This window comes from Cyrtonyx montezumae, unplaced genomic scaffold (assembly GCF_038088225.1).
Source record: "Cyrtonyx montezumae isolate F1298 unplaced genomic scaffold, pur_monq_1.0 scaffold_10, whole genome shotgun sequence".
NCBI lineage: Eukaryota > Metazoa > Chordata > Aves > Galliformes > Odontophoridae > Cyrtonyx > Cyrtonyx montezumae.
In genome coordinates, this window is record NW_027071826.1 from 46,482,069 (window position 1) to 46,509,724 (window position 27,656).

The 27,656-nt window shown below is 37.3% G+C and overlaps 2 protein-coding genes across 4 annotated transcripts in view; both read left to right on the forward strand.

Moving 5' to 3' along the window:
* PIK3C2A (phosphatidylinositol-4-phosphate 3-kinase catalytic subunit type 2 alpha) overlaps positions 1–22,326 on the forward strand; it is a 61,156-nt gene extending 38,830 nt beyond the window's left edge. For all 3 annotated transcript variants that reach the window (XM_065755262.1, XM_065755260.1, XM_065755263.1), the window contains exons 10-33: positions 2,092–2,134; positions 2,222–2,435; positions 2,514–2,636; positions 4,284–4,451; positions 6,786–6,894; positions 7,579–7,721; positions 8,327–8,515; positions 8,601–8,694; positions 8,982–9,076; positions 9,284–9,464; positions 10,036–10,140; positions 11,203–11,295; positions 11,718–11,847; positions 13,361–13,497; positions 14,200–14,369; positions 15,042–15,198; positions 15,620–15,729; positions 16,217–16,424; positions 18,526–18,650; positions 19,039–19,156; positions 19,253–19,334; positions 19,810–19,919; positions 20,160–20,285; positions 20,836–22,326. In XM_065755262.1, coding sequence (XP_065611334.1) covers positions 2,092–2,134; positions 2,222–2,435; positions 2,514–2,636; positions 4,284–4,451; positions 6,786–6,894; positions 7,579–7,721; positions 8,327–8,515; positions 8,601–8,694; positions 8,982–9,076; positions 9,284–9,464; positions 10,036–10,140; positions 11,203–11,295; positions 11,718–11,847; positions 13,361–13,497; positions 14,200–14,369; positions 15,042–15,198; positions 15,620–15,729; positions 16,217–16,424; positions 18,526–18,650; positions 19,039–19,156; positions 19,253–19,334; positions 19,810–19,919; positions 20,160–20,285; positions 20,836–21,018 — 3,213 coding nt within the window. In that variant the 3' untranslated portion in view covers positions 21,019–22,326. The remainder of the gene's footprint in view (positions 1–2,091; positions 2,135–2,221; positions 2,436–2,513; positions 2,637–4,283; positions 4,452–6,785; positions 6,895–7,578; positions 7,722–8,326; positions 8,516–8,600; positions 8,695–8,981; positions 9,077–9,283; positions 9,465–10,035; positions 10,141–11,202; positions 11,296–11,717; positions 11,848–13,360; positions 13,498–14,199; positions 14,370–15,041; positions 15,199–15,619; positions 15,730–16,216; positions 16,425–18,525; positions 18,651–19,038; positions 19,157–19,252; positions 19,335–19,809; positions 19,920–20,159; positions 20,286–20,835) is intronic.
* A 1,019-nt stretch (positions 22,327–23,345) lies between these two features.
* Positions 23,346–27,311, forward strand: RPS13 (ribosomal protein S13). Its single transcript, XM_065755264.1, has 6 exons — positions 23,346–23,435; positions 23,733–23,781; positions 24,880–24,958; positions 25,757–25,926; positions 26,522–26,622; positions 27,232–27,311. Exons 1-6 carry the CDS (start codon positions 23,413–23,415, stop codon positions 27,263–27,265), a joined length of 456 nt encoding a protein of 151 aa, XP_065611336.1. The 5' UTR covers positions 23,346–23,412; the 3' UTR covers positions 27,266–27,311.
* Positions 27,312–27,656: the final 345 nt, after the last annotated feature.

The following is a 27,656-nucleotide window of genomic DNA, read 5'->3' on the forward strand; positions in this document are numbered from 1 at the left end:
TTTTAAAGCCAAAGGATAAGTTCTGATAGTTGTGAATATTATCAACGATTTAAACAGGGTTATGTTTTTTCTTTCCTGTTTTAATATTTATTTTTATTTTCCCAATTTTTTAACAGTCATTTCCTGTTATTTTATTAATTACTTGGAATCCAACTTGAAAGTATTATAAAATACTATTTTCTAGTTTTTTAACTAGAAACTTGAGTCACAGCAACTGCTGTTTAATGTAACCGAAGGAAACTTTAGACAGCTGTCTGTCCTCTAAAATCAATGCAGTAATGCTTTGATTAGGAATTCACATGATGTTGTTTTTTTTTTGTGAAGTACTTATGTGAAAAGCAGTATCATGTTAAAACACTAGCAGTCCCATTCCTGGATTTCTAAGCATATGGACAAAAATAAAATCTTAACAATAGTGCAGATTTTTATGATAAAAGTGGCTTATAATGAACAGTTAACTTCAGCAGTGTTTGTCTCATATCACTTAGTCAAAAAGCCATTGAAGTAAGAAGTGGGCAAATAAAACAGCTAAATAGTCTTGTAATGCTATGTCAGGCCATATCAGAGAGAACTGTGATTCCTGTGCTGTTCTCTTGTTTTCTGTTTCTTGTTTTTGCCTACAGTTTAGTTATATATTTGTAATACTAAGCTGAAGTCTTGCAAAATCACAGGCTGAATAAATACAGCTTTCACCAGTGGTAAAACTCTTGCAGAGAAATGCAGAACACTTATGTAAAAGGACAGGAAAATTCAAGTTATATATTTCACCAATGTACTTTGATAGGAGAATGCTGTATAAAAAGAATTACATTGCAGTGTAAAAGTAACTTGCGAAGGAAATGCTATCACAAGAGAATTTGAGAAAGATATCACTTTATCAGTAAAAAGTTGCCATTTTCTTGTGATGAATACTGACTTGATGGTAATGTATATAAAAGTATATAGGATTGCTGTAAATATGGAATTAGGTGGCATCTAATCCTGTCGTAAAATACTGCTTGAATTTTTTTTATGTTCATTTTTTGTTTGTAATTGGCTTGTGGTTCAGCATTGTGGCCAAAAATATGAAAGCAAACAGTAAATTGACAGGTAGAAAATAAAAACATATGAAGCTGTTTCAGCAGTGTTTGTCATCCTGCCATCCAGAGTACTTGATCTACTTTGCAAGTATGTTGGAGACACATGGTAATTCTTCTGAGAGGGAAGATGGTGTGGTTTTTTTTATTATTTCTTTCCTCTCTCAAAATTTCTGCCTTTTTTTTTTCCCCATTTAAAAAATGAAATTTTTGGCATAACTTTATGTTGACAAGATGCTCGGTTAATGCATGGAAGATGTAAGTAGAGCTTTTGTTCTTCTGCAGTTGTGACAAAATTCTTATCCACTTTCTCAAGTTTTAGGAATTCAAGAAGTTTTGCTTTTAAATCACCTATTCAGTTTTCATTGAAAGTTTTAGTTTTTATCAGAAGTTGAATTTGGCATGAAATCCTCCCTTATTAGTAGGGAGTTTATTCCCATGATTAGTTTGATGCCTGCAGACTTCAGCAGTGTCCTTGATGAGACCAGACATTGTGGTAACACTGTATTATGTTTAGACTTCCTTTTTCGCAGACTAAGTAGCAAAAAACATCAGATAGTGGGAATACCTACCTCAGCTTTCTTAGTTTGACTTTTTTTTTATGGTAACTATTCCTACAAAAGATGCATTTGCAAGTGTTGCAAAACAGCTATTTGAGCTTAAACTGATACATAATTGAGCTACTAGCTTCTGCTCTCATCTGTTACAGCCCTGTGTTTGCTTAGAGAAGCTAGAGTCCCCTGACCAATATTCCAATGTACTGAGCCTTGTAAAATATGTCAAGATAGTTGTGACTTGACAAAACGTTTTGAACTTGGTGAATAGTTTCTACGTGATGTGAAACTTGTGACAACTGTCGGTTAACTCACGAGGAACTTAATTGAGTAAAAATATGTATTAACACAAACATGATCCTAATTCAGATGTTTAATTTCTGGTCAAGTTGATTTGTAAGGGCAATGGGACATGAGTACAGTTTTCTTGGTATTGAAATGTGCTCTAACTTACTGTGTAGGTATCCTTGAAATGTGGCGATGATGCTAGCAAGAGCTCATCTGGTGAGTAGAGTTCTTCAGTCTTACTAAAAGTGGATTCAAGGTGACTATTTTAAGGAAGATATGCATTAAAGGTAACTTACAATTTAGGCTCGCTGCAGCCTGAAAGTCCTCTGAAAGGAAGCATAGACCTGTTGACAAGAGCAGTTGAGGCCCTTCTGCAACTCCACACAAGTTCATGTGGTAGCAGTTCTGCACCAGTTTCTCCAAAAGATAAGGCTACCAAGGAAGCATGGACTGCCACAGAACATCTCCAGTTCACAATATTTGCTGCACATGGAATTTGTTCTGATTGGATATCCAAGTAAGTAATTTATTAGTTGTAGAAAACCATCCCTTTATGAAGTTATTTTTTCTTTACTTTACTTTTTCCTTTGTCCAGTTTTGAAAAGTACTACTTGATTTGTTCTTTGACCCATAATGGAAAAGATCTCTTCAAGCCTGTGCAGTCCAAGAAGGTTGGAACGTACAAGAGCTTCTTCTACCTGATTAAATGGGATGAACTGTAAGTGCCTTTAGAATACTAACTGCCCCTGCAAAATAGTTGTTTTTTTTTGTTTTTTTGCTATACCTACCTACCTAGCAGCTGAATATGCTTATTCAGTCAGCTATTGCTCCTGGTTCTACCTGAAGCGTTGAAAGAATAATGTGCAAGACTTGTGACCAAAATCAGAAATATTATTCCGAATGGTATTTGACCTCTCATTTTAAAAGTGGGAATGGAAATGCTGGACAATTGCCCGGTACCAATGTATTTATAGAGTACAACTATAATGAGTTGGGAAGATCATAGGATTCCTTGTAATGGGAACAGCTTGCATTGCTTAAGGAAAGATGAATAACGCTTGTTTTTAAGCAGTTCTCAGACTTTCTAAATAGGGAAGAAAAGCAGCTGACTTCTATTGACATCGATGGTGAATAGTTTCTTGTTACAAATATATCACAGCAACTTTGTATCCAATTTATAAATCTAATTTAAGGTATTTCTATAAAGAGATAACGTGCATAAGTGCTTAATCTGTCTACAGCACATGAGAATGTTTTGTGCTGCTAAAGCTCAATTTCTCTTTATGGAGCAGGGAAAGAGAGTAGAAAGGTAAGAATAGAAGGAAGGGCATGCAGAGAAGAAGAAATACAGTGAGAACAACAGGTGATATCTTCTGAGAGAGGAAAATATTTTTCATTTTATTTATATATACATTTATATACAGTGTACTCTTTATAGTTATCAGGCAGTCTGTCATAATTGGAGTGTCAGGTGAGCTCCATGTTGCCCTATACCTTGTTTCCTGACCATTTTTAAAGCTCAGAGGCGGACCCTGAAGAATACTCTAAAAGCCTACAGTGACAAATTATTGTAGACCAGAATTGAAAGCTTCAGGTTCTGAAATACCTGCCTCCTGAGACTGCTTGGATTACCTTTTTCTTTTGATGATGCAATCACTTGTCAGATCTTTTGCTGGCAAGTGATTATTTATTGCAGTGAAAGGTGTTAGACAATAAGCTGCCTAATATAATTTTTGTGTTTTATAGTCTAACTGGCTTAGTAATATGCTGTGAATACATAGCAAAAAATTAGTCTATAAGTTGCAGAAAATTAAAGAACACTTCAAGCAGTGAGAAGTGTCAACAATACTCTGAGTTCGAATTGTCTGGTGAGGTGTATACTGCTCAGCTGTGACCTTTATGGTTGTCTGCTTTGCACTGTTTGGTACATTTGGCTTTCAGTAGTTCTTTATGGGTTGTTTCATTGAGATGGGAAACTGTTGTCAGCTGACTCTTCCATCAGATCTGACCATTGAGGAGGTGGCTAACACAGAATTGTATGTGCCCTGGTAGTGAGCAGAGTGGGAAGACAGGTTATGCTAGACCGTGCAGTTCTGTGCAAGGAATGTGATTTAATAGAAGATTAAGGAGGCTTGTTCTTCTGCTTATTATAAAGGCTTGTTCTAAATCTAGCTACCGTACAGAATTGTAGCTCAGCAGATTTTATGAGCTATTGGTGCAGAAGATTCCATAAAGTTTAGCATTTATCCTTCAGTGATAATGTAAGCAAAAGGCATTGACAGTTTATATAGATGACAAGCCTGTAATTTACTAATGATTGATTTACCTTCTATGACTGACTTATTTCAACACTTTTATTTTATAGAATAATTTTCCCTATCCAGATTTCACAACTGCCTTTGGAATCAGTCTTATGTCTAACTTTGTTTGGAATCTTAAATCAAAATAGTGGGAGTTCTCCTGATTCAAACAAGCAGAGAAAGGGTCCTGAAATGTTGGGTCAGGTTTCTCTACCTCTTTTTGATTTTAGGCGGTAAGTATCCAAAATACGGGTAAGCTTATTAATATGATGTATTCTCTATAAGCTTCTGTCTGCTCCCATAATTATAGAAACTGCTTCCTTGCTGCTCAATTTATTAGGAAATGACAAAGGCAGCAATCTTAGACTGTATTTATATAGAAATAACACTGTCAATTAAATATTTCATAGTATTTCCTTTTAACTGGTGAAGAACTTACCTGCAGGGGTGAATTGAATGTTTGGATTAAAGTGATAGCAATACTGTTGACCCATGGTAAGGTGGATCAAGAGAGGTCATGTTAGTGTCACAGTTTGTAAGCATGTAGCAGCTGAGGATATAATCACAACAGAAGTAGTCCTTTAAGGTATCCACTGACATTCAGATCAGGACTTGTTCCTTCTAAATCATATGTGGCTTAAGGGTCAGCAGACATCACTGCCTGCTGAAAGGATAGCCTTCCTTCAACACTGAAGGAGTGTATTCTTGATGAGTGTGGCATTACGTGAGTTTTAAAAATGTTATATTGGCCAGAGACAGTTTGGTTGCTATTCGTATATATTTTAGCAGATGAAGTGCAGACAGCCAGTGCATGAGTGATAGAGGCTGCAAAAAATGTTCACAGCAAGCAAATGGATTCAGTAGGTATAGTGTCAACTGCAATACAAAAAAAAAACCAAAAAAACAATAGAATCCTGACAGCAGGTAAATGTACTAGCCTCCCCTGTCACTGTGTAAGAAATCTGCCAAACTGTTTTAAGATAGGAAAATAAATTCTTCTTCACTCAGTTCTCTTTGTAGATCTAAATATGGTGATGGCTCAAACTTATATAGATAAAATACTTTTAACTCAAGGTCTGTAGTATTTACAAGTTCTGTTTTCTTTAGACACATGTTTGTCTTGGTTGTAAAATATTTGATGCTGCATGTTTTCGTGAGTCTACAATATAGGAAACAAACTAGAAGGTTGTTTGATTAAATAGATCTTACCTTTTGGAAAGATTTATTTTTCTACTCTGATAATAGAATGGTAATAAACAATCCATCAAGAAAGAAAATCAAAATACTGTGTTTTAAAATATATCTATATTTTGAAAAACATATGTATTTTCATAAATGGGCAAAATTAGCTATTCCTGCTATTAACCTGTATAAGTAACAGAAATCAGAGTTAAACAGTTTTAATTTTAATTTTTATTTAAAAAAAAAAAGCTTACAGCATATTTCTAGTTTGGTCTTTTTTTTTTAAATGCAGTTGCAGATCCTTTTCTGCTCTTTTATCACTTAAAATGGAAGGTATTCTATAATTCTCCTCACTTAAGTGTTCCTGGATTTTCCTTTTCCTTGAAACTTCCATTACTCGGTGTATTCCAAAATGCTAATCATTCTGGTATCTAAATTATGAAACTTAAACAAATAGACTTGAACTGTGGACACCAAAATTAGGCAAAATGTTGTGGAAATGATCACACTGTTGCAAAATAGCTTTGGGAATTACACTTCAGATTTTATTTTTGTATGTGATTCTGCTTTCCAGATCTTATTAGATAGAAGCTTACATTATCTAATTGTCAATGAAGGCCCCTAATCTTTCTTTGGACTCTTATTACTATGTATTGCTTATGTCTTTACACATGGTTGGCATCCTTTGCTACTACACAGAGCTCTTGTTCTATTTCTGCTTTTGTATTCTGATCATCCCAAAAGTCTGCAGCTACATAGCAGTTAAGGCTTTCCTGCACTGCAAAGATAGCTTGCAGCTGCTTTCTGTGTCCACTGAGACCTGAATCTGTTTTCACGAATGACTTTCCTTTTATTCTTCAATCTTAAATATTGCACTTGTGTCTCCTAAATGCCTCATTTCATAGTATGTGATTGCAAACATCGTTTTTGTTTTGATTTGAATTGCAAAATTAGTCTTATTTCATGCTACACCATATTGTCATAGTAGTTAGCTTGGGAAGAGAACTGTATTTTCTGTTGAGGTAGAGTGCTACAGTAAGGGTGTGCTGCACAAGAGGATGCTGAATGACTAGTATAGGGCAGCTGTAGAGTTGCTACAGTCTAATATACTTGCAGTTTACAGAAATTAAATCCAGACTTGTGTAATTAAAGACACGAGGCAAAAATTCCAGTTGCAGTTGGAAGTAGAATGCTAGTGGGCAGGAACTAAAAACTGTAGCTAACTAAAACCATGGGAAGAATAAAAAGTCATAGTTAGGCTTTAATATTTCTGACTTATTTTACCCTCAGCAGCCATTTGTCTTTTTAGATGTTATTTTAATAACTAATACTCTGCTGAAGCAAACAGATTGTGACACAATACCTGTGTATGTTTTTTCTCTCAGATTGTTAACTTGTGGGACAAAGCTCTTGCAACTCTGGACCTCATTACTTCCGAGTCATGCTTCAGGGATGGCCAGTAAGAAAGGAAATATGGGAAGAATAGTACTGCAGGTTATATATGCTTCTGATTTGTCCTGACTGCATTTTTGTGAATATTGTGACTAATTTTTACAGGAGTGATAATAGATCCATTGTTTGGAGGGAAAGTGTCATATTTGATAGCCAGCATAGAATAGCAGTTCCTAAACTTTAAGAGCAAAGAATGGGAAGCTGTTGTAAATGTATGTATTTACAATCACTCTGTTGAAGTTGAAAATACTGGAAATTCTTAGATATCCGTTTATCAGTACTGGCAAAGAAACAGTTTTGAAACACAGTCTATAGAGATGTGTGCAAAAGGGGAATTGTCTCAGCCCAAGTGGTAGCAATTCCAGTTTCTTCATGGAATATAAGTGCCTCTCATCCTCAATTCAGTGTCCAAATTTCCCTTTTAATAGAAGGTACCTTGTTAGGCATAACTTCACAATCCCAACGTGTCATTAGAGGTGATGGTTAGATTGAAACCACTTAGTGTGTTGGTTTTTTTTAATAGTTCTTGGATTAATCTCAGCTCTAGGTATACAGTAATGTTAGAAGAATTAAGATGGGGAAAATAAAAATTCAGGAACCATACCTGAAAACTACAACACATGCAGGACTAAGGAACTGAGATTCCCAAACACCTGGTGCTGCTGGAAGGAGAAGCTCTCTGCACTTTTCTTAGTTTTTTTGTTTTGTTTTGTTTTGTTTTTTTAGGTTGATTTTCCATCCCATGCTTTTGATATTGAATATACAATTCCTCAAGCTGCTAAGACTACTGTGCATCATTCCATAGAAGCATTAGAAAAACCACTGAGAGAACGTCTCCTTGGCATTCTCTCTAAGGATAATACTATTGGGTATGTTCTTCTCTTTGTAACTGTGGTCTGTTTGTACGTGACAGTGTGCAGCTAGGGTGTAGGATGCTCGTGTATTCCTGAGATTCTTTAATATGCTTCTATTGTATTTTTGAAGTTCTGTGGAGATTTAAACAAGAGATTGAACAAAACCTGTAAAATAATGCTGCTGACTTAATAATTTGCTTGTAATTTCTGTGGCTAGTGCTGTAATATTCTCCTGCTACTCTGACTGCCTGTTGTTTATGCCTGTTCCCACGTGGTGTTTCTTCAGTTATGAGGGGCATTGGCAGTTCAGCGGAGGCTGTTCATGCTCCCTGAAAACATTTCTGACAGGTTTTCCTAGTCATCTGCACCAACCTAATGTTAACTGCCTGGTTGTTGTTTTTTTTCTGACCACTAAAATCTATTCTTGTTTTGTGCAAATTATAGCTTTGAACATCTGTTTCCATAACGTTTTGGCTCTGCTTTAGACTTTTATGGAGGAAATTTACATGACTTGTAAAATGGCTTTTAGTATATAAAATTTTCTGTATACAGTGACCAATGGAATTATGTGGATGATGCTCTATAACTTGCACTACAAACTGAAATGCTTTTGTCTGCAGGCTATCAAAAGAAGATAAAGAATTTTTGTGGGAGAGGAGACATTATTGTCACAGTCACACTAATAGCTTACCAAAAATACTGGCTAGTGCTCCACACTGGGACTGGGCAAGTCTTCCAGAAATATATTCGTTACTTCAGCAGTGGCCTCCTTTACCACCCCTAGCTGCACTGGAACTACTTGATTCAAAGTAAGAAAACAGAGTAAAGGTTTGTTTATGTGCCATGCAAACACAAACACAATAAGCTTAATGTGGATTTGTGGTGACTTGCTAGGTTTGCTGATCAGGAGGTGCGAAATACAGCTGTGAACTGGATAGAAACATTAAGTGATGATGAATTAACAGATTTCCTCCCTCAGTTTGTGCAGGTAAGATTTACTGTTGACACCGTACTTCTAATTTTTTGCTGTTGAAAATCCAAAGGAGTCTCTGACTTCTAATCATGGAACCGCAATGGCATAACTCTATACTTAGTAACCTTAACTAATGCATAGGATAGAAAACAGTGTAAGTAGATGGTTGTTCTGTGACTGTCCCCTCAGTTGGTGATGGTTCTATCAGTGCACTAGTAATAAAATCTGTCTTCATCTGTAATTAAATTTAGACCCAATTTATTTTATTTTGTTTTATTTTATTTATTTATTTTAACATTTAGGCATTGAAGTATGAAACCTACCTGGACAGTGCTCTCGTCCAATTTCTTTTGGCACGAGCATTGGGAAATATTCGAATAGCACACTACATTTACTGGTAAGATATCCTTTGTTCCATTTTCACATAATGTTTGCTGTAAAAGTAGCATTTTCAGTATTATTTTTTTTTGTGAAAAGACAGTATCCCTACAAAATACAAACTTCTCACCTTTTACATTTGTGTGTATGTAATACCTATTCGTTAAAATAAAATACTGTGAACATTCCAGTACTAAAACATTTTAATTCTAATCATTTATTTCAGGCTTCTTAAAGACACATTATATGATCCAAAGTTTGGTGTAAGATATGAGCAAATTCTTGGAGCCTTTCTTTCAGTTTGTGGGAAAGGGCTAAGAGAAGAGTTGGAGAAACAGACCAGACTGGTGCAGCTTTTTGGAATGGTAGCGGAAAAAGTAAAGCAAACAAGCGTCTCTGGTCGACAGGTATGTATATTAAATTTTAGTATTGTTAAAGAAGATAAAACCTTCTTAGTTGGTTTGATGAAATGATATATATAAAATATATAGGAAAATCTGTGAGTCTGTCACTCTGCGTTTTAGCAAGCCTAATGGGTTAAGTAAGTCAGTGTCTGTCAGATTTGTTGTCGGTTGAAACATAAGATTGTGTGAGGGGATGGGGAAAGAAAGAAGGATGATTTCTGTGTGCGATAAGCTGGATTTGGATTTAAAGCTATTACTGCTTAAGAATGATCCAATTATGTGAAAGAATGGGATGTCTACTTATTAATTATAAGTTATAATATGAGTTAACATTTTGGTAGAGTGGAATGCTATCATCTGTTTTAGTTTAAAAAAAAAAGTGTTAATACTGTACTGCTATGTTTATACATTTTTAATAGGTAAATCTTCAGTTGTAACTTGTTTTTTTTTTTATTCCTTTGGCGCTGAGAAGATAAAATACTGTGATATGTTTCAGGGCAGCTTTGCCCAGAAGTTTTGCGTAGATGCTCCAGTTGGGAATTATCAGCAATTTTTTTTGTTTGATTATTTGCAGACTGCCTTACAAAGTGGTATGGAACGTGTACAGTCATTTTTCTTGAAGAACAAATGCCGTTTGCCTCTCAATCCCAGTCTTGTGGCAAAAGAACTAAATATTAAGGTATAGGTTTTTTTGGTCAACATTACCCACAGGCAAAGCTTTTACAAATAGCAAAATTAATTTACTTTCTTGAAAAAGTCTTTATGCTAGTTGAAGAGTATTTTATTAAAAATCCTGATTGAAAGAGGGAGTAATTAATTAAGAAAAGAAAACGACACAAATATTTATGTAAAACCAAGGGAAGGTACTGTTAGTAAATAATTTAAGAAGTGATTATTTCTTCAGACCTTTTCTGCTTTGAGACCAGTAATTCTGGCTGTAGAAGAATACTCAAAAGTGTATGAAAAAGTCCTGTTTTCAGTAGTAATCAAAAGAGAAAAGTGAATACCACTGTAAAGATAAAACAGCACATAAATATCATGAAATCAGCGAATGTCCCTGTTACTGGTTGTGACAGGGAAGCAGGCAATAGCTTTGTTTCATTATGAAAGTGCAACAAATGATAGTGTAGAAGCTGATCAATTATTTATTGTTGAACTATGAAGTTTGACTATGTCTGCTTTGACAGCCTTGATTATATTCACAGAATCATAGAATCACAAGGTTGGAAAGGCCTACAAGATCATCTAGTCCAACCATCCATCCCTTACCATTGCTACCACAAGCTACTGTTGTGCATAACTGAGAAACTAACGGTCCATGAGCATGGGATTTAGTCCTACGTAGACACACAGTTCCTTTTGCTTTTCTTCTCTATTTTAACTGTTAATTAAATCATGAACATGTTCTTGAAAACAGATAAATGAGAATACAGTGGAAGGCACACATATCCAGTTTTTATACTTAAGGTTTAAAAAGTTGCTGGTAAAACATTTATCCATGTTTTACTCATTCTTCTATTCAATATAAAACGTTGCTGTGCTGAACTGTTGGCTTTTGTACAGGAATTCAACAAATATCAGCCAAAGCACCCTTTATTCAAAGGAAAAGCATGCAAAACAATTGCAACGTTATAAGTCTGAATATCTACATTGTGTCATACATGCTTGTTGTCACAATGTCCTGTTTCCTGGACTAGCAGTAGCACTCCTTTCTGAATAGTAACACTAAATCTACTTGTAGGCGTGTTCCTTCTTCAGCTCCAACGCTGTACCACTGAAAATTGCACTGATAAATGCAGACCCTCTGGGAGAAGAAATTAATGTGATGTTTAAGGTAGGCCTTATATGTGTATTGGAAAAATGTTAAATGGTACTTGATACCAATGGAAGAACTAGAGCTGCTCTCTTTAAAGGACAAGTACAATTTCCCCTGGGATACTCTCTCACATCTTCCAGAATGAAGTCATAAGGCTTTAATTATAAAAAGGAACATGAAGAGATGTAGCATTTTCATAAGATAGCTTCTGAAATTGTAATGTTTAAAGATAACTAACATCTGAACAGGTTGTGAAATGTGAAAGTCGGGATACTCCATGTGAAACTTTAGCTCGTAGTCTCTCTATCTAAAGTGTGTAGCTGTAAGGAAATAAGCAGGGTAATGTATCCCGCACTTAAAATGTAAAGCAATTAAGGTCTCCAGTTCGGATCTGCTGAAAGCATATCATGTTTCTGTTTAACTTCTGTATTTCCATTAAGGTTGGAGAAGATCTGCGACAAGATATGTTGGCTTTACAGATGATTAAGATCATGGATAAGATCTGGCTGCAGGAGGGACTCGATCTACGGATGGTTATCTTCAAGTGCCTCTCAACTGGAAAAGATCGAGGTACAACACCAGATGCTGCCCGTAATTTTTGTGCTTGTCTTTCACACTACCCAAATTTTTATCGTGCTCACAGAGAAAATTTATAGTCGCAGGCAGGCTCAGTAAACACTGGAAAGCCAAAAGCCTTCCTTACAAGGAACTTCAGTACTCACAAGTCTAGCAAGTTGAATTGTTTGGAATTTCCTCATGGCAGAGTTGCACTTAAATGTGTCTTCTCAACTCCTGAGATTTTTATGTATTCTGCTGTTGATGAATAGTGGCACAAATGCATAAATGTCACAATAAAAGCATAAGATTTTTCCCGATTTCCATACTGCAGCACAGGAAGCCAGTGGTACTGTGGCAGTTTTGATTATGAAAGTTATTTATGGAGTAAGAAAACATTCAGGTCAAAACTGAAATTCCAAGATATTTGGAATCTGCCACAGTTGAGTCAGAGAGCATAGAAATGTGCAAAAAGAAGAAAAAATGAAACTAAACTTAATCCCTTTCCCGCACCCCTCACAAAATTACTGTCTTTTGCAACTCAGAATTCCTTGGGATTATGAGGTTTTTAAGTTAGAAACTTTAAAGTTGCAGAACTCAGTATAAATTCTGCCTTGCATCTTGGACATGCTTTATGCAAGTTAAGTCACTAATTCTTCACAGATAGCTATTAGGAAACACGGGATCTTTAAGAGGGTAAGCAGAAATTTATCTCTTCGGTCAGAACAGTGTGATGAAAAGTCCTAAAATGTATAAAGGGGTTGAAAATTCAGGTTGGTGAAACTATGCCAAAAGCTTCAGTTTATGGAAGGCTTTTTCTTCTTAAAGAAGCAGATGGCATTTCTTCTTACGTGGAGCAGTGACTTGATTGCATAGCATCTTGCATTTTTTGTTGATCCCTGAAGTACTTGAAGGATTAAAGTGAGAAGTAAAAATAGACATAAACTGTAGTTTTTTTCATAGTAACCCTCGCCAAGATAGAATTCTAGCTGTTTTAATGAAATGTTTTCTTTTTATGATCTAGCTCTACAAATATTTCTAGTAAATGATGTCTCCAAAATCAGGCCACATGGAAATCCCACTTTGCTTTATTGTTGAAGGCAGGCTGATCTATTTCAATGCTCACCAGCCATTAGAAGTTACTAGTTTGCTGGACTGTGTCTTTGAGAAATGACATAATCAAAATATTTTACAGTTATTAGTTATAGACCAATACTAGTTTATGTACTAGAGAGTTATCAAGCAGTAATGCTTTGAGTAAAAGTATATATTATATATGTATTTTATCAACCATAACTGATTGTAATTAAGTAAACCTAAACTGAATCTCTACGTGCTTCATGGCAAAGCATTGTAATGCAGTCTGCAGAAATGCTTGCTAGACTAATAGAACATTTTACATCTAGCTGGATTTTCAAATAAGCTAATGTTAAATTATAAAGTCAATTGCTGTCAATAAACTTTCTACCAAATAGTGAAAATGCAATATAACTTACCTACATAATACTTTGTTATGTTTTATATAAAGGTATGGTAGAACTTGTTCCTGCTTCGGAAACGCTTAGGAAAATTCAAGTGGAATATGGAGTGACAGGTTCTTTTAAAGACAAGCCTCTGGCAGAATGGTTGCGAAAGTATAATCCTACAGAGGAGGAATATGAGAAGGTAACTTTTTTCAGTGTTCTTCTGTTGAAGACCTTTTAAAATGGGATAAATAATATCGTAAGAGAGAGCAATTCTTGTTCCAGATCTTACATTGAAGTTTAAGTCTTTAGGAAACTTAATTTTTTCCTGTTCTTCAGAAAGAGTTAAAAAAACAAAACACACATTCCTTATGCGAGGGCAGCTCCTAAAGTATTGTCTTCTGCTTTATTTTGTTGGCTCAGAGGCAGATGGTGGTGGCATAGCAGTAGAGGAGGAACCTTCCCACCAACATTCCATTACATCTTGTTGATGATAGGAAGGAACGATAGCTGCTCTTCATTGTGGTTTAGGAGCAGTGGTCTCTTGGGACATAGGATGCCAAGAATAAAATGTTTCCTACTGGTTACAGTGCTGTTAATATACGCTAGAGAATAAATATCACGTACCCTTCCCTTCCCCCGTACTACTTACACTGTGTCATCTGCCTTCAATTCTTCCTTTATCTTGCATGTACTAAAAATAAACTATTTGCTGGAGATTATGATTTCTAAAGAATTTTGCAAAGCTATCTGGAGAACACTTTCTAGACAAAGGTAAATGTTAGGACCTGTTTTATCTGGCTTGAATTTTACCCCTGTCAGGATCGACTGTTGAACATATGAATGCTGTTTTTCTATGGATGTTTATTCTCATTTCACTTTTTTTTTTTTCTTTCATTCCCAGGCTTCAGAAAACTTCATTTATTCTTGTGCAGGATGCTGCGTCGCTACTTACGTGCTGGGAATTTGTGACCGCCACAACGATAACATAATGCTTCGAAACACAGGGCATATGTTTCATATTGACTTTGGAAAGTTTTTGGGTCACGCTCAGATGTTTGGTAGCTTTAAAAGGTATTTTCCATAGCTAAGCAAAGTAGAGGATGAAGTGATTTTTTTGTATGTTTTAATAAGGATTAACATTTAAATTCCTGTTAAGTACTGTGTTTAGTATGAAGCCGATATCTTCCAATCTAATTGCTGAGTTTGCAGAATGCCCTCAAACTTACTTGTATAGAATTCTGAAAAGTTCCCAGTTTTTTATTTTCATATTCTGATCTCTATAACTTTTTGAAGTCGAAGCACTTAAGCATAGCTTTCAAAAAGAATTACTGTCCTAGCTTCTGGTAGGTTGAAATAAGGATCAATATTTAACTTAAATTTTTCAAAACTGCATTAATTCTTTAAGAATTTTTGTGCTAAATATGTTTAAATCTCATTGGGGATTTTCTTAAAACACTTAGAAAAGTGACAGACATCTTGTGTTTGTGTGTTACGGCTTCCAGAAATGAGGGATGGATGAAAGGCACTGTAAAGTAACCTGGCTTCCAAGTGTTGGTCCAGGAGATTCTTAAGTAGGTCTGTGTGAATGTGCTGGAAACTTAAGCAGCTAAAACCAACCCAGCAAATTAAAGTGGTATTAATGGGTTGTTTGATATCAGTACCTGGGGATGGGAACAGAGGGAAGCACATGACAAAGTGAATAGACTTTGTAAATAACATATGAATTATGTGCACTTTGAACAGGGATCGGGCTCCTTTTGTGCTAACATCAGATATGGCTTATGTCATTAATGGTGGTGAAAAACCCACAATTCGCTTTCAGTTGTTTGTGGATCTCTGTTGTCAAGCTTACAATTTGATAAGGAAACATGCAAACCTCTTCCTTAACCTACTTTCCCTGGTAAGCATTTTTATTGAAGTTAGTTGAAACTTCATCTGTAATGTTGGGTGGTTATTAAATCCTAAGTTTTTGATGTTGCAGGAACTCTTGATGCATTCCTGTAAAAGCCAGAAAGATCAGATTCAGATGGGCATTTTTAAGAAGGTTGTCTGTGATGATTTTTTTTTCTTTACCACCTACATGCCTCCTGAGAGTTTAAAATTAAGAAAGTATAAATTACTTTGTAAAGCTTTGTTAGCTCATTTTAACTTAGCAGAAGTACACATGAGAATTAGCTGCTGATTGGAAGTAGTTGTTGACCTCTGTTAGCATTAAGCAATGTATTGCAGCTTCAAATGACTTTGAAGGTCTAAGAGTTTAAATTATTTCAATGTAAAAATCACATCTGATTTGTTATAACTGCAGATTTATTTTCCTGCAGATGCTTTCTTCTGGGTTGCCAGAACTAAGTGGGGTGCAGGACTTGAAGTATGTCCAGGATGCTCTCCAGCCTCAAACAACAGATGCAGAAGCTACCATTTTCTTTACAAGGTACTGGCTGAGTGAAAGGACAAAAATATCCACCAGCATCATCCTTTAAACAGGAGCTCTCTGCTTTGGGTAAAATATACTGAAGATGTTTGCAAAGGTGTCTGAAGAAGCTGAGTAGCTAGGTTATGCAACCACAGAATACCCATCACCTACCCATTGAACTGCAAAGATATGATCAGTTTCATGTATGATTAATACTTGTGCTAGAATATTTTGCCCTGAAGAATTACTTTGTGCAGTTGAATTGCTTGATTCTGTTCTGTTGTTTGAGACTTGCATTTTGAATGCGTCCCAGATTACTTAAATAGTGGTGTACATGTTGATATCCTTGAAATGCACACAGTATCAAGAAGCTTTCCCTAAAGTGCTTTTGTGGGATGGGGAGGGAAGGACAACACTTCCAATAGGAGTTTTAAATGGGGCTGGAGTGGAGGAAAGAGGAGGTTTTTGTGTGTTCTAGCATTTGAAGTTATTTTTTCTCCTGTAGGTTGATTGAATCCAGTCTGGGAAGTGTTGCCACAAAGTTTAATTTCTTTATTCATAATTTGGCTCAGCTGCGTTTCTCAGGACTACCTTCTAATGATGAACCCATCCTCTCATTTTCTGCTAAAACATATTCTCTTAAACAAGATGGCCGAATCAAACAAGTATCTGTATTTACATATCAGAAGAGATATAGTCCAGACAAGCATTATGTAAGTATGTGGAATCTGCTTTCACTCTGTGAAGATAATGTGTGTTTTCCTCCAATGAGATACATTCTCATTCCTGACATAAATTCATTATAGTCACAGTGAATTAGTCCAGGGGTAACTTGCCTGGTAGCATTTAAGTATCTACCTTACAGGTAGACAGCTAGGTTTCCTTTATTGACAGAGATTAAATAAATACAGCCTGATAATGTTGAGTTAGGCACTGATGCCAGATCCAGGATGAACCTTAGTTTCCTGAAGTCTGACTGCACTGACTGGGAGAGCCTGGACATGTACACTCAAAATGGAGTTCTATCATGAACCAGAAATAAAAACAAAATTTCAAAATGGAAGCCTTAATCTTGCTCTGAATATGGATTTGTTGGCTTGCTTGCTGAAGAAGAGCAGAGTTGTACTAGGTCTGACTGAGTTGGAGCAACTTCGTCCATAGCAGCCTGGGCTCTTTTTTTCTGCTACTACCTGTGACTAGGCTGCAGATGGACAGAGATGGAAGAGGATGTGGAAGCTGACCTGAACTGACCGAAGAGTTATTCCATACACTACAATATCATATCTAGCTAAAAAAAAAAAAAAACACCAAAACATAATAATAATTTAAAAATAGGGGAGGGATTAAGAGAAGTAGCATGAGGGAAATAATCTTCCAAGCTGGCTTTTGATTGGGGGCTTACTGAGTATGAGTCTACTTCTAGGAGGTGGTGAGAAATTGTTTTTTGTATCACTTCCCACTTTTCTGTCCCGAGGACTGTTTATTTATCTCAACTCAGGAGTCGTTTCATTGTGCTTTTGTTTTCTCCCATGTATTGGCAGCTGGAGTGTGGGAGGGAGCAAGCAATTATGTGACCATATATCTGCTGACACAGGGTAAACCCACCACAGGGTTGCTACAGTAGAGATTGGTCTTTTTACCATCCAAGAATATTCTTCAGATACCTTGAAAGGAATCCAGAAATGCAGAAGTTGTATCAGAATCTGATTTAAAGAATTAGAATTTAAGTAATGTTCACACGGTTATGTAGCTGTCTCCTGTAAAATGGCTCCTTCCTGAATAGAAGTTATTAAACATCAAATGCTTTCTGGTTTTCTTATGACCTTCCATTAAAGTCACAGTTGATACTCTTGATTAAAAAATTGGTGCCTTATTAAAAACAAGGCACCAATGCCCTCAGCCAGTCAACCGGGTTACACTTGAAGACTTGTATTGGTAGTCTAAGAATACGTGCACTTATGTTCTTTCCAATTTTATTTTTTCTGTTGCTGTTTGTTGTCTTGGACTGGGCAGCTCAAGCTACATTTTTCTCAAGATGCTTTAGCAAGTGAGCTAACGTGTATCTCTTTCCAAGCTGTATTTGCTGAAAATGATTTAATTTGGCAGATATCGCTTAGGTAAGGTAAAGCTTACAGAACTGAAGAAAAGCTTTATATTGAATCACTGCATTATGAATGTATTTGAGTACTCCAATTCTAAGCCAAAGCAGTGTTTGATCTTCCAGGAAACTGCTGAGGTAACGAACCTCCTCCTGTTTAATTGAACGTTTTATTAAGATACACATTTGACTCATTCGTGAGTTCACTGAACATAATTTTCCATGCAGTTTCTCAGCTTTCATTTTTGCTTTCTCTTGAGTCCTAGGGATGTATCTCAAGCAGTTGTAAAATTTCCTTTTATTTAATGCAATGTGCCTACATTAGCCAGGCAAATTGTCACTTTAAGAGTCTGGACCTGTATGTTCTCACAGTAGTTCGGACTGTGTCTAGATGTATTAAATTTTTGTACACCTGGTACATAGTATGAATTTACAACGAGGCTTAAAATGGAGAATGCTGACAGCTTAGTCTTAACTTATCTCATTGTCAGATGTAGACCTGCATCATGGGAAAATCATGTACTGTTACTTTGCAGTAACATTTCAGGAGGGCTATTTATAGTTCAAACTTTGATATTCAATGCAAACACTGGGAAATGTATGCGGGAGAAAGTTTACCATAGTAGGAAAAGTTCAATGTTAGAAAATATCTGTATTTAAGTCAGTTCTAGAGCATTACTACTGCTTTTTATCTTTTTTATGTGTGTTTCTGGCAGATATATGTGGTGAGAGTTTTGAGAGAAGGACAAGCTGAGCCAGCTTTTGTTTTCCGAACATTTGATGAGTTCCAGGAGCTCCACAACAAACTTGGCATTCTTTTTCCACTTTGGAAGTTACCAGGGTATGTTTCTCACTCGTTCATCACTATTATAACAATTCAGTAATAAGTTATTCTCTTTAGGGTGGAGTTAAAGATAGCTGAGACAAAGCTGAGCAATTAACCAGACCTCAAAGGTGGCATTTAAGGGAGAAAAATTATAATCTTCAAGTTTGAAGGAGAACTAGAGGAGCTACTGTGTCTTCAATCTGTGATATATCATTTGTAACAATTACCTGTATAAGTTTCCTTGCCTTTCTCTAATATCATTATATATTAGGATTCCTGTGTCTCCATTTATGACTGATGTCAAGAATAGATGTCAGCACTTAAGGAAGGAAATTAGAATGACATTTAACTGTACTAACTTCAGAAAATGAACTGAAAACTTCACCTTGTTCTTCTCTTACAGCTTTCCTAATAAGATGGTTCTGGGGAGAACACATATAAAAGACGTAGCTGCTAAAAGAAAAGTGGAGCTCAACAGCTACATACAGAGTCTGATGAACAGTTCTCCAGAGGTGGCAGAAGTGAGTTTAAGTAACATAAGCAAATCCAGGAGAGGTTTTTGGATCTTTCTCCTTGTTAACATTTAAACTAATATGTAAAATTTCTTCCAAATTCAGTGTGATCTTGTGTATACATTTTTCCATCCATTGCTTCGTGATGACAAAGTGGAAGGAATAGATGGAATAGCCAGATCTACAGGTAAGTCAAGTTTGTGGGCAGGAGATGGAGTATTTATAAACTGGGTGACTATAGTATGACACTTTTAAGATGTGATTTATAAAGGATCTTTTGAAATTAACTGCAGCTTTTCCTCTTTGAGACGCGTGCACATCTTCCTTTCCAAATGTGGTTTTATACAATTCCAAGGAAATAAAAAAGATAGCAAGAATTATAAGAATATATGTCATCGCTCGGCTTGCTTATGGCTTAAGTAAATTATTCACGTTTTGGCTCTGATGTTCCAACAACCTTAACAAGAGAATACAAAAGAGAATGTGAAAATCTTTAAAACCTGTGGCATTGCCATCTTATTGGGGTACTAGAAATGTAAATCAGAAACTAAACTTAGTCTAAACCTTGCTTTTTGTTGTTTTTACCTGCATGTGATTAGTCAGTGAAGCACTAATGAAAATGCACGAATATTCACAAAGGAAATAATTGTGCTTTTTTTCAGATGCATGTCCATCAAGTCCTACCTCAGGCAAAGTGGGTGGAGAAGTGAAGCTATCCATATCATATAGAAATAGTACTCTGTTTATCATGGTGATGCACATCAAAGATCTGGTAAGTAAGAGAAGAGGTAAGCTCACTGCCAAAAACTATTTTGTCAGTTACCTTCCTGACTTAAAATCTATGTAGGAATGATGGGGTATATTCCTTCAAACTCTCCCACTGCAAACTTACATCAGCTGCTGGTTTTGATCTGCTTGATGGCTAAGACTAGCAATCTGAAAATAATGATGTAAGTATGCAATTACTAGTTTTCCAACTTGTCTTCTAACATGTCTTGGTTTTGGATTATAGGTTACAGAAGATGGTGCAGATCCAAATCCTTATGTAAAAACATACTTACTGCCAGACACGCACAAAACATCCAAACGCAAAACCAAAATCTCCCGGAAGACTAGAAATCCAACTTTCAATGAAATGGCAAGTTACATTGTTTGTAGCAACTCTGTATAGTTTGCTCTCATCTTATATTCTAAGCAGTAATTGAAATCTTGTCTATAAAAAAACCCTATAAATATATGTGTGTATACAAATGAAAACAAATGAACTTGTTTCCAAAACTTTGTGCCCTGTTAGGAAAAAATAAAAAATAAAATGGGAGTATGTAAATGCATTGTTACAAATAAATAGAAATTTCTTAGACTTGACTTTGAGGAGTTATGGTGAGAAGTGAAGGAATCTTAAAACTAAAGATTCTTCCCTCAATTCATTGATTCAGAATGCAGAAAAGAATGAATTCAGAACATTCTTACTGCATGTTAACAGTACTTCCATCTAAAAACATCGGTCCTTTTAAACACTTAAGAGCACATAATAAAATATGCATGTGCTTCAGCCTAGCCTTGGAAGAGCAGAGGTATGGAGTGGTCATGATCTGCAATTCAAACATGAGTGGCAAGGCAGTCAGATAAAGGAACCATTTGTGTCACTTCATTTGAATAACCAAACTTCTTGACTTCTTACCTTCCAGCTTGTGTACAGTGGCTATAGCGCGGAAACTCTGAAACAGAGAGAACTTCAGTTGAGTGTGCTCAGTGCCGAATCATTACGTGAGAACTTCTTCCTGGGTGGAATTACACTCTCTCTGAAGGACTTCAACTTGAGCAAGGAGACTGTTAAATGGTATCGACTAACTGCTGTACCCTACCTATGAACTCATTGCTACACCTGAGTAAGAATGGAACAGTTGCATTCACTTGTGCTTTGTGCATCTTCTGACTTGAAAATAACTGACGCATCTTAAATATAAGAGACTCTGCGTTTCAACAGATAAATTGGACCAACCTTCATGTAGCCTAATTTGGAGGATTTCCAGAAAACTATCGCTGGATTATTCTTATGCAATGTTATCAAAGCATTATTTTGAACCTTTCTTAAGAGCTGCAGGTAAAGGAAGGGAATTTTAAACCATCCGTGAAAACAAGATGAACAGCTTACACCATGACTTTAATCATTAGGCCTGTGGACGTAACACATTTTTGCTTCATAATTTCTCTGTTACTTGTTTTGTCATCCATGGCGTGATGCTGGAGGATATTAAAGAAACTACATGTTTTTAGGACTACACTCACACTAGTATCTAGACATCACAGAGGCTGTGACGGGTAAAAATGTTGGTGGCTTCACGCAGTCCTGTAGAAATGAAGGTTGAAGGGCTAGAAAAAACCATTAGCATTGCATTTTCTCCCCAATGCATGCTTCTCTATGATTTATTGGAGTGAGTGCCAATAATGGAATTTGTAAATAATGGTGCCTTATAATTCAAATGCTTTCTTTACCTCACTTCTGGTATTTAAATACGTATACATGTTAACTGTCTGCTCCTTAAAGAAGGAAAACGTTCTCAGATTTGATAACATGCAGGTCCTGCTGGGAGGCTTATTCTGAGATCTGTTCATTACAAATGACATTGGTTATACCGATCTTCATAATTAGTGCAACTTATGATAAATATTTGTAACCCCTCTTCCATCCACGATCTCCAAAACCTGAATTAAGACTGGCTTAAATGTGATGCCATAGGAAATGCATCCAGTTTTTCAGTGTTCTGAAACATTGTCAAAGTTCTAGAATGACAATAGTGCAGTGATTAAATGTAGAACGGATTCAGGCAGTAAATCAAAGTGGCATTTATGCCTTATTTAGTTACTTGTACCTCCAGGATAATGATGGCCACTGGGCAAAAAGCACAACTGCTGGATGAATTACAGACTGGCTGCATTAACAGACCTTTTTGAGAGAGAAATTTCATTGCACTTTTCTTTCTTTTTTTAGTTGACAGCAACACTGATTCCAAACTCTAATTCCACTTTAAAAGCAAAACAATCTTAATTCCAAGCAGCATTAGATATGAAATATATTGTGATAGTGGGGTACAAATATTGTCTCATATTGACACCATGGGTTATTTAAATAGGTCATTTCTGCACTACAGGTTCACCTTACTCAGTGTAGAGTGAATAGAGTTGAGTTGCACACTTCAGTAGTAAATGTTGATGCATACTTTGAGGAAGGGTGAGAGATGATCAGCACCAGTTATGATAAGAATGGAATTTAAAAGCAAAATATGCATCTACAAATGAAGACACGATATGGGAGAGTCTTCTGGCTGCTGGCTGCCCAACACTAAAAAGCTTTTTCAGAGTCTGATTTTCCTTCCCCTGCTACTGACCAATCTCCCTTCAGCACAGAAGCGAGAAGTAAACTTGAATCTCCTGGTGCCTAAAATATTCATGGTCCAATCTCTTAGGAATTACTACAATTAAAAAGCTAAGAATATCGTGAATGTTAGAAACTGGGTTGATGCTAATGGGCACTAACAAGTCCCGTATCCCAGTTTTAATAAGTACCTTCTGCATACTTTTCATTTAGAATATAGCCTGTAAATAATGTTCTCTATAACTAACTAGGTATTTCCTGCTCACTTGACGCTTTTGAGACTTACTCCATTCCATCATTAGAATCCCAAGTCACTTAAACACAGGAAAGTAGTCTACTGTTTTTGTGAAACGTTGTGAAATAAAAGGAAAGCAATAGGTACTGCCTTTTTTGCAGTTTGCTATTAAAGCACAGTGTCTTACAGCACAAAATACAAATAAACCAGAATCATTTAAAGTGATTTTTTTTAACAGTTGTCTGGACTCTGGTGAAAAAAATATATCGTACTGTATTAAAGCTGGCGTGGGATGTAATCCTCTTCCTGGCTTAACTCCTTCGGTGCCTCTCCCTCCACGTGGAACTGCTCTCTGCGGTGATGGGTTTCGGTGAGCCCCCCTCCGGAGCCAGAGCGCAGCCCAGCTCTCGAGTTGCGGTCAGACGTGAATGTCTGATCCGCGCCTCCCGGTTGGGGCGGCTCGGAGCGCCCCCTGGCGCTGGGATTTCTCTTCCCGGCCTCCAACCTCGCGCTGCGCAGGACCGCGGGGGGAGGGGCGTGCTGGAGCGCGTTTTCACCGCCTCTGATTGGGGAGCGGGGCTGTGAAACGTCATTTCCGGCGGAAGTAGGGCCTCTCCATCGCGCCGTTCCTTCTTTTCCTCCTCCGCCGCCATCATGGGTCGCATGCACGCTCCGGGGTGAGCGGTGGGGGGGACCCGGCGGGGTTTACTGGGGTGCTAGGCTGCGTCGCGGGCTGGCGGAGGAACGGGGAGGATGCTGGGCGGCTCTGGGAGGGCGGTGCGGTGAGTGGGAGCGGCACGGCGGAGGGAAACGTGGCGGTCGGGGTTAGCGCTGAGGCGCCTGGGCTCCGCGGTGGCGGGCTCCTGTCGGCGCGGTAGGCCGCGGGGTTCGTAGTGGGGTTCTTGGGAGCGGGGGCAGCGCAGTGGCCTGCCGGGCCGGCCTCGCTCAGCGTGCCATCTGCTTTCTCCCCGCAGGAAGGGCCTGTCCCAGTCCGCACTGCCCTACCGCCGCAGTGTGCCCACGGTGAGTAGATGCTCCGGAACGCGCTTCCTGTCGGCTCCGGCCGTGGCTGTGTGGTGAGAACCGGGGATGGAGGAGCGGTTCTGATGAGCCCTGAAGAGAATCTGAACAGGGAGTTGGGCGTTGTGAACTGCTGTTAGGCTGCGTGGTGACCACGCGTTATACCTGTGGCCTTTAAGATACTCGGAAAACGAGGATCGTTTGCAGGTCACCTGATTCTTAGGGCAAAAAAACCTATTCCACCGTGCAATTCAAGTTATTGAGGTGTTGTTTGTTTCTTTTTAGTGTATATACTGACTGTAATCTGTTGGTCTGGGCTCTAACTTTTAAGTAATTGCAGCATACCTCTAGCTTGTTTAGACTTTTGTCTCTTAAACGTAATGCTTACCAGTGAGCTAGACTGGTAACTGTTTCATTTAGTTGTCAGGCTGTGGCTTGGAGGAGCTGTGCATTGGAAAAAAAAAGACCAATTTGTGATGAGCATGCATGGTGAAGCGCATACTGAAAGAGTTCAAACAGGAAGATTAAATTAAGGCTTAAAGGTGAAACTAATATGGAGCTACTTGAAGTACTATGTTTCTATCATTTCAGCAGTTGGAATGCTCAAATGTTACACTTTTTTTGAATGTGTTTATGTTTGTTCTTGTTTCTTTTGTGAATTGTAATTTAAACAGTGTTTTTAAGTGTCTGCTTTACTGTATGTTTCTGTTTCATAATGTGATAGTATTAAAAAGGAGGTGAAGGATGGGAAAAGGTCTGCAGAGCTTTTGTAGCTTGTGGAGAGAGCTGGACTTACGTAGTTTGTTAGTGTTGTTTACCCCATAAGCAGAGAAACAGTGGTTCTGTCAACACAGTTTAAAGTAGAATAGGATAGGAAAAGTACAGTGTGATCAGAATAAAGACCAGCTTGTTTATTTTCTATTACTTTGCGTACTTGAGATTTGGTGTGTAGCACTTGAGTATGTTTCTGTATCAGTAGAAGTTTTCTCAGTTGTTTTCTTAAGCATTACAAAACAGTTTTTGTCACGTATAGAAGGCTTTTATAGATAGCTTCTGCCTCTGTGTTGAGCACTGTTCATTAGTTGTTCTGTTTTTGTTTAGTGGCTGAAACTTACTTCTGATGATGTAAAAGAGCAGATCTACAAGCTTGCTAAGAAAGGCCTGACTCCCTCACAGATAGGTAAGGTTTATGAGTAACTCATAAATGAAATTGAAACAACTTTTTCTGACTGTAACAATGTAATTGTTCACTCCATCTGTGTTAAATAGCATATTAAGAAAATACAGACTTTCTGCTGTACCTATGTATTCCTCAAGTAGCAGCAGCCCTGCATTACAGGGGTGCTGTATCTGCCTGTCAGAACGTTGCTCAGTACTTTGGCTCCCTCTAAAGCTCTGCCTACAGATGCTGCAGCTTCGTATGCCCATGAGTTCCACAGTGCAATTATGTGCTATGTGAATTATTGTATGGGTTTTTTTTAATGGTAGTCTTGAGAGTATTAATGACACCTATGATATAGTAATTGTTTAGGGTATTCTTTTTATTTTCTATTTTATTAAAGAGCTTTAAGTACAATGTATACAATTGTATTTGAATGGCATGCATGCTTACCAGCTTTCAGAGATTTAATTCCTCAGTAATCCATGAAATCTTTGTTAGCTATAGAGGAAAGAATGATTGAGTACTTAGCTTTATAAAGTCCTGCTGAAAACTTCCAGTTTTATAGCACTTCCTGTGTTACCTGTATCTGTGTGGTATGTGGGACAGTTGTCTGTTAGATGCTTTCTAGTTGTGCTTCTGCTAGTTGAATTTCGTTTCCTTATTGTCTGCTGCTATTATTGATTTCTACTAGAAAAGTTTAACCAATATTTAGAGAGAACCTTTATTAGATAACTTTTAAAATCAGACTTAAAGTAGTAAAATTTTTTGATGTAAGGTTTTTCTTTTCAGTAATGAAGATGTGAATGTTTGTTTCAGGTGTCATCCTGAGGGATTCCCATGGTGTTGCCCAGGTTCGCTTTGTTACAGGCAATAAAATTTTGAGAATCCTTAAATCAAAGGGACTGGCTCCAGACCTTCCAGAGGATCTTTATCACTTGATCAAGAAAGCTGTTGCTGTTCGCAAACATCTTGAGAGGAACAGGAAGGTGAGTGCTAATCGAAGTGGAAACTCCACTTTGTTTTTACAGTCAGTTTCCTTAAATTTTCTTTCATTATGTTCTAAAACTTTTTGCAACTGGTGGTAGGTATGTGGGGAGATCTCCACCTTCCTATAAATACATTTATCTGCCTTGTTTGAGATTGCTTTCAGGTTAAATATTCTGTAATTCTCCAGTGTAATGCTGGGTAGAGGGTTGTGGTTGCTGTTTAATTGAAGATCTCCACTTAGAGAGGAATTTTGTGGTGGTCTGTTTTTGAGCTGGGAAAAAGAGGAGTTAGAGGAACCACTCCTGATAAACCAGCAAGTTAACTGTACTACCTGTTCATTGCCCCTCTGAATTTACTAGTTCGGTGAGGCTTTTTAATAAAGGACTTTGTGATACTTTTGTGAAGGAGACTAAGAGCACTGCTTATCCTTATTGCTTGTCCTGCTGAGTGTACCAATCTCATCACAGTTTGGGAGTGGGACTGTAGATTTTGTATCAGTAGTGTTGGATATTTGACTTTACCAATCCTCACTTGAGGTGTTTGTCATCTGGAAACCAAAGCAGTGCCTGATTGTATTCCAACTTTCTTTTCAAGGATAAAGATGCCAAGTTCCGCCTGATTCTGATTGAAAGCAGAATCCATAGGCTGGCTCGCTACTACAAAACCAAGAGAGTACTGCCACCCAATTGGAAGTAGTAAGTCTTCTGTTTTATGTGCTGCCTCCCTGACGTCATGTAGGGCTGGCAAATGCTATACTTGGTCTGTTAGCAAAAGGATCAGGAGCGCATTGTGATCAGATGTGTAGGTGAACAAGGCAGCAAAGAGCAGTTATTATAAATATATTATAAATATTATTATATTATTATATTATTATATTATGTTATAAATATTATTATTTTATTAATATATTATATATTATAAATATTAACTGATAATGAACTTACTGCTGTGTGAAAGTTGTGTTGAGGAATGGCATGGTAGCTCGTGCAGAAGTACTCACTACTAGCTCTTGTTTCTATAGGAAAAACTAACCAGTGTTGGGGAGTTGTAGGAGTCTAGGCAAGCTTCGCTTTCTGAATTCTCAAGTGCAGCTAGCCAGGTTTTTAAAAGTAAAGTTTAATTCTGTTATCCTGTTTGTATTTTAGAAAAAAGAATTAAATCTTTCTTTATCCCATACAGAATTGTATGGAAGTTGTGATTAAGGTCAGGTCTGATGGTGCTTTGAAGTGAAGTGGTGTTTCTAGGAATTAGTTTGTAAAATCCACCCCTGCAATTAATGTTTCTCTCTCTTTCTCTGTTTTTAGTGAATCATCGACAGCTTCTGCCCTGGTCGCATAAGAGCTGGCTATGACTTACTGAAAAGAATAAATTTTGATTCACTTTGTGTTGTCTCATAAGTGGTTGGTTTCTACAATCGTTTGCCTGTTTCAGGGAGCTGCCTGGAAGTGGGCAGTTCTCAGACTGGAGCATGTGTGTGGCAGTGTTTTCTGTATTGCTGTCCTGCAGATTGGACAGTGACTCTTGCTGTTTTAGATGAATTGTATGCTTTGCCTGCTTATGGATCATTGTGGGTTAATGTGGATTCCTCCTCTTGCGGAGGACCTATGCAGACCACTTCAGGATTCTGCAGTTGCACTTCTTGTAACTGAGAGCATGGCCTGAGTAACTGTTGGTGCCACTTGTGAGTAACTTTAGGAATCTTCATTGAGGTTTGTGTAAAGAGAACAGT